The 6,924-nt window shown below is 45.9% G+C and overlaps 1 protein-coding gene across 1 annotated transcript; it reads left to right on the top strand.

The window, feature by feature from the left end:
• Window positions 1-230: 230 nt before the first annotated feature.
• LOC104723781 (transcription factor MYB111-like) lies at window positions 231-3,052 on the top strand. Its single transcript, XM_010442191.3, has 3 exons — window positions 231-460; window positions 678-807; window positions 1,756-3,052. Exons 1-3 carry the CDS (start codon window positions 328-330, stop codon window positions 2,102-2,104), a joined length of 612 nt encoding a protein of 203 aa, XP_010440493.2. The 5' UTR covers window positions 231-327; the 3' UTR covers window positions 2,105-3,052.
• The last annotated feature ends 3,872 nt before the right edge of the window (window positions 3,053-6,924 follow it).

Here is a 6,924-nt window from a genome sequence, read left to right as displayed (position 1 = left end):
AAAGTTTCTACAGTTAAAGCATTTACAGCCAAATTCTCTACGGCTAAAATTTTAAAGTTAAAGTCTTTACAATCATAAGTAACAGCCGTTACCAATCAGGGCCATAACTTTTAATCCCACCGCAACGTGGTTCATTCCTTCACCTAGACGATGTCGTTTTCAAACCTCACTCTCTCTCTTTCCCTTTTGTCCTCTCTATATTAATCACCTGGATGGTTTCTTCTATTCTCACTAACTCACTCTCTCACTCAAGGGACCAAAAAGTGTTTTCTCTTTTTTTGAGTTTCTCTTTCTCTTTTTTTTTGTAAGAGAAGAGATCGAGAAGCGATGGGAAGGGCTCCGTGTTGTGAGAAAATCGGGTTGAAGAGAGGAAGATGGACAGCCGAGGAAGATGAGATCCTCACCAACTATATTCAGACCAATGGTGAAGGTTCTTGGCGATCTTTGCCTAAGAAAGCTGGTACATATATCTCCAACATTTACATTTTCTATTGTCGATTTTTCTTAGATTTTAACATTGGAAAAAGGACTGAACTTCTTCAAGCTGTTAATGCATGCATGTGTCAATCTAAAAACAACACTTGTAACGTAAATATATATAATTATATATTAAGAGAAGAATGCATATATATATATATATATGTTCTAATATCTTACATAAACTTTTTTTTTTTTAGGATTGTTGAGATGTGGAAAGAGCTGTAGACTAAGGTGGATAAACTATTTGAGAAGAGACTTGAAAAGAGGAAACATTACAGCCGACGAAGAAGAAATAATCGTCAAGTTGCATACCCTTCTCGGCAACAGGTACTATACCAAATTAATCCACGTCACATCCGTCAATTATATTTCGTGCACTGTCTAAATAGTGACTCTAAAGACTGGGACCGTGCATATAATACAGTACAATTATTTTGCATGTAATGTCAACTTAAGAAGCATTGAGAAATGGTCAGAGTCCGATCCAACCGTTAAAAAAAAAGAAGACAAAAGTCATCAAATATATTAGTTTTTACAGCCATGATTTTGTGACCATCGAAAACATTTCAGCCGTTGATCACTGTTCGAATGGCCCAACCCTTTCAAAATAATATATATACGAGATTATCCAATTTGACTTTTTGTCAATAAAAAAGCCTTGGAGTTATGTTGCTATAGATCTAACTGAATCGACCTCCCTAATTAATCTTTGTCTCATATGTGTTTTGTGTACGGTCCTAGTTGTAAAACAGGCTCTCCGACCTCTGTAAAAACCTTGATAGTGATACGCATGTGTCCGTTAGCAAAGTGGTATTGAGTCTAGGGTTAATGCACTGTTATAACTACAAATTCGCTTTTATATGCTTGTTCATTTGAGTGTTAGTATTTTATTTGTGATAAATTTGTGGAAAATTCTTACCAATAAATCTCATTTCTAGACGAAACTCGAATATATTTCATTTCTACATTTTTTTTAAGAAAAATGAGATCGTTGTTGGAACGGTCCAACCTTTTTCAAAGAAAAACTAAGTACAAATTAATGAAAACATGCAGTTTTAAAAATATTTAAAAATTTGTCGTCATCAATTTTCTTATACTCCATCGCCAGTTGCGATAAGTTTGAACCAATGAAATATTCAAAAATTGGATTGAAATTTGCGATACATATACCAATTTTTTGTATTGAATATTTGAACCAATGAAAAGCCAACTTGCGATAAGTTTTCTAAATGTATATAGTCTCACGTGTGTGCATGTGACTATTTTTTGTTTTAGGTGGTCACTTATTGCAACACATCTACCAGGAAGAACAGACAACGAAATTAAAAACTATTGGAATTCACATCTCAGCCGCAAAATCTACGCCTTCACTGCCGTTTCTGGAGACGAACACAATCTAGTCATTAAAGACTTGGTCCTGAAGAAATCTTCTTCTTCTTCTTCGCCTTCTGGAGCCAAGAACAATAACAAGACCAAGAAGAAGAAGAAGAAGGGAAGAACTAGTAGGTCATCCATGAAGAAACACAAGCAAATGGTAACGGCCTCCTCACAATGTGTCCCACAACAGAAAGAGCCACCTCCGTGCCACCGTCAACACGGCCCGCACGTTCTCCGACCGGACTAAATACTGTCAGCCAAGGTTTCCCGTGCACTGTCGCAACAGCCCGCACACCTCCGACTGAACCATGAGGTCTCCCTCTAGTCAATATACTCACATCCTAGACATTATTTGCTCACAACTCAGTGCTTCCCCCGTCCGTGGTCGCAACCAACGAATCATGCCGGCTTGCTATCAGGCTAACCACCTTAAGCTACGGCATCCAGGAAGTCACTCACACTCCCCCCGCTCTCAGGTTGCAACCTTCGAGTCATACCGGCTCACTGCCAGGCCATAGCCTACAGCTACGGTATCCAGGGAGTCTCACACGCCCACTCCCCCCGCTCTCGGGTCGCAACCCTCGAGACATACCGGCTCACTGCCGAGCCACGGCTCATAGCTACGGTATCCAGGGAGTCTCATAATCCCGCTCTTGGGTCGTCACCCTAAAGCGCGCTCTCGGATCGTCATCCGAAGCAAACATACCACTCCCACTCTCTGGCCACAAAGTCCATCGAGCTATCGGTATCACATGAGTTGGGCCCACACAATCTTGAGAAAACAAGTCTGATGTCAACGAGTATCTCCCGACTAGATCTACCTCAACACTTTCCATTTCTGGAAACTTCTACTTTTAGAAACTTTCCTCTTTTAGCATTGCGCCTTCACGAAAACTCATAACCCGAACACCACCATGACCACCACCCGGTCACCCTGGAACACCCTACCCTCAAGGTATTTCCATACACTTTTCAAAAATAGAAAAGCTCTGACTCCTATAAAACTTTCCATTTATAATGACCTTCTATTTATGGAAACTTTCCATTTGTAGCAACCTTCTATTTATGGAAACTTTCCATTTATGGAATTCCCGAGCTATTTCCTTTCCACTGGTTTCACAATTCCCAAAACCAAAGAACTCCAACTTTTATTAGAACCTCAAATGCAATAATCGTTTATAACTCCAAATGAAAATACATCATGAACGAAAGAAAACAAAAGCTAAAACTAAGCGCCGGAATGGACACCCGGTCCTCCCTTTGGCTGCGCCGCAACCTCCATCATCTGCCTCCTCTTAGGACAGAAAGGCCTGATAAGCCCTTCCTCCCCGCAATGATAACACACTCGACGATACTCCTGCGAATCACCTCCCCTGGGCCCGCTTGCCGACACGTGATCCATGCTCCCGCGCCCAAAACCTCCCTGGCTACCTTGGTTTGCCACTGTCGTCTCTTCCCGCCTCCTCTTACGCCTTTGCTCCGACAGCCTATCCTTGCTTGGAATGCCCTGCTCCAATGTCTTCTCTGTCTGAGTCGCTGAACTGACCACCACCAACTGTGACCTCAAGTCATCCTCTATCCCAGCTGCAACCTCAACCAGCTCCGCCCTCGTAGCATAGCTCCTCACTCTGCACCGACTCCTCAAATCATCCCGCAGAGCCAACAAAAACCTCCGCACCTGAGCCGACTCTGGCTCCCATGCCCGGCCTGCATACCCCACAAGCCGACTGAACTCTGCATCCAGCTCCCGCACTGTGCGGTCCCCCTGAGTCAACCCCAAGAACCGTGCCTCCATGCGATCAAGAGCCTCCTGAGGAAAATACTTGGAGTTAAACTCCCTCACAAAATCTCCCCAAGACATACCCCGCTGCACCTTCCGTGCTGTCACCGATCTCCACCACACACATGCATCTCCTGACAAGTAAAACACTGCCAGATCCACCCTGAACTGGTCGGGACACCTAAGCGAAAGGAAAATATCCTCCATCCGCTCTCTCCACTCATCTGCTACACTCGGATCGGTACTTCCTGAGAAATACCCTGCTCCCACATGCCGCAGCTGCTCCATCATCCGCACATACTGAGCATCCACTACCTCGGCCCCCGGCTGCACACCTTCCTGCAAACCCGCCACAGGCTGCACCGCTGGAACCTGCCCACCAACCACTGGCGGCACTACTGGAACCTGCCCACCAACCACTGGCGGCACCACTGGATCCTGCCCACCAACCACTGGCGGCACTACTGCTGGAAGTCGCTGCAAAACCTGAGCTAGCAAGTCCATCAAGACATCCTCCCTGCCTGGAGCACCTCCTGCTGCAACCCCCACACCCGGGGCAACACCGTGACCGACACCGGGCCCATCCGCCCTGCCGTCACCCAAACCAGCCTGGTCTCCAGACACACTAGGATAAACCTGTGACTCTGCTACCTCCTCACTGGCCATGCTCTGGGTCATACTCACACTGGCCTCAGGAACCTAACCTTGTCCCCGACCACGACCACGACCACGCCCACGACCATGACCACGACCGCGACCAACAGCACCCTCTCTAGCCATCTGCACTATCCAGAACAGAAGGCTAAGCACACAATTCAAAAACCGCACATAGAATACACATCTTACCGTGGAATCTCATTGAAGGCTCGAAGAGGATGATACTAGGACTCCATACCGCAAACAAATTTACTAACTACTCATAATCAATTCCATCACACAACATCATGCATCAAGCAGAAGGAAAATAATTCACCCAATTAAATTCCTAACCGCTCTAACCATCCATTTAACCATCCTAGAACCGTAAAGGCTCTGATACCAAAATGAAACAACCCGACCCGTTTTTTTTTTAATAATAATAATAAATACAATATATAATTAAGCAGCCCATACTACTTAACTAGACCAACCCAAATCACAACTCCTATTTAAACCAATAACAACCAATACGCACAGCGGAAACATACCAACCATACAGAACCATTACAACCTCAATACAATAACAATCCTAAGCATTCTATCCATCAACCTAGCATATCTCTATCCAAGGTTCCAACAACATATCCAACAATCCAATAACACGCAAACGAGACCCTAGATCATCCTCCTCCTCATCGCCATGATTCCACAACACAAACCTTATCAACTGATTATAACAACGAATACAACCAGTTGAGACTCTCCTAACGTCTGAAACAGCCCAGCAACGCCCGTTAACTATCAAATCGCTCCGGTGAAAAGCTACCCCTAGACGTCACGAAGCTGCCCACAAAATTTCAGCACGATCAGGCACCACACGAGACCACGATCTCAGTTACAATCTCCGATGGTCCCAACTCGCGTCTGAGAAAACGTGTCTCACGAAACTTTGAGAACGATTTGATATGCCGAAACTGTTTCCTCCCAAACCCTAACGATTATGATCTTTCTCCTTTAATCTCCTTCACACCACAATAGGCTCTCTCCTCTCTCTCTATCTCTGCAAACGGCGACCAAACACCCTAAAACCCTTAATTTGTCGCTTCTCCACTTATATACTCGGTTTAGATAACTAAACCAAACCAACCAAACCAAAATTGCGAATTAAAACAAACCCGACGAACCCAGAAATAGTGGTGTCGATCGATGCCACAAGGGTGTCGATAGACACTCCTACCAAAACCGCATAATCCGGTTCGCGGATGTTACAATTCTCCCCCACCCATAAGGATTCGTCCTCGAATCCCGCAACACCGTCCATCCGTCAAGGACCTCCGTGCCACCGTCAACACGGCCCGCACGTTCTCCGACCAGACTAAATACTGTCAGCCAAGGTTTCCCGTGCACTGTCGCAACAGCCCGCACACCTCCGACTGAACCATGAGGTCTCCCTCTAGTCAATATACTCACATCCTAGACATTATTTGCTCACAACTCAGTGCTTCCCCCGTCCGTGGTCGCAACCAACGAATCATGCCGGCTTGCTATCAGGCTAACCACCTTAAGCTACGGCATCCAGGAAGTCACTCACACTCCCCCCGCTCTCAGGTTGCAACCTTCGAGTCATACCGGCTCACTGCCAGGCCATAGCCTACAGCTACGGTATCCAGGGAGTCTCACACGCCCACTCCCCCCGCTCTCGGGTCGCAACCCTCGAGACATACCGGCTCACTGCCGAGCCACGGCTCATAGCTACGGTATCCAGGGAGTCTCATAATCCCGCTCTTGGGTCGTCACCCTAAAGCGCGCTCTCGGATCGTCATCCGAAGCAAACATACCACTCCCACTCTCTGGCCACAAAGTCCATCGAGCTATCGGTATCACATGAGTTGGGCCCACACAATCTTGAGAAAACAAGTCTGATGTCAACGAGTATCTCCCGACTAGATCTACCTCAACACTTTCCATTTCTGGAAACTTCTACTTTTAGAAACTTTCCTCTTTTAGCATTGCGCCTTCACGAAAACTCATAACCCGAACACCACCATGACCACCACCCGGTCACCCTGGAACACCCTACCCTCAAGGTATTTCCATACACTTTTCAAAAATAGAAAAGCTCTGACTCCTATAAAACTTTCCATTTATAATGACCTTCTATTTATGGAAACTTTCCATTTGTAGCAACCTTCTATTTATGGAAACTTTCCATTTATGGAATTCCCGAGCTATTTCCTTTCCACTGGTTTCACAATTCCCAAAACCAAAGAACTCCAACTTTTATTAGAACCTCAAATGCAATAATCGTTTATAACTCCAAATGAAAATACATCATGAACGAAAGAAAACAAAAGCTAAAACTAAGCGCCGGAATGGACACCCGGTCCTCCCTTTGGCTGCGCCGCAACCTCCATCATCTGCCTCCTCTTAGGACAGAAAGGCCTGATAAGCCCTTCCTCCCCGCAATGATAACACACTCGACGATACTCCTGCGAATCACCTCCCCTGGGCCCGCTTGCCGACACGTGATCCATGCTCCCGCGCCCAAAACCTCCCTGGCTACCTTGGTTTGCCACTGTCGTCTCTTCCCGCCTCCTCTTACGCCTTTGCTCCGACAGCCTATCCTTGCTTGGAATGCCCTGCTCCAA

The sequence above is a fragment of the Camelina sativa genome, chromosome 2, assembly GCF_030686135.1.
Source record: "Camelina sativa cultivar CO46 ecotype springtype chromosome 2, ASM3068613v1".
Lineage (NCBI taxonomy): Eukaryota > Viridiplantae > Streptophyta > Magnoliopsida > Brassicales > Brassicaceae > Camelina > Camelina sativa.
Note: the sequence above shows the minus strand (reverse complement) of the source record. Positions and strands in the feature narration are given on the sequence as shown.

Bases quoted from the DNA above. Each gene is read 5' to 3' on its own strand.
- LOC104723781 (XM_010442191.3), top strand. From the start codon at position 328: ATGGGAAGGGCTCCGTGTTGTGAGAAAATCGGGTTGAAGAGAGGAAGA. The intron at 461-677 runs GTACATATATCT...TTTTTTTTTTAG, and splicing joins ATCTTTGCCTAAGAAAGCTG to GATTGTTGAGATGTGGAAAG. The intron at 808-1,755 runs GTACTATACCAA...TTTTTGTTTTAG, and splicing joins CATACCCTTCTCGGCAACAG to GTGGTCACTTATTGCAACAC.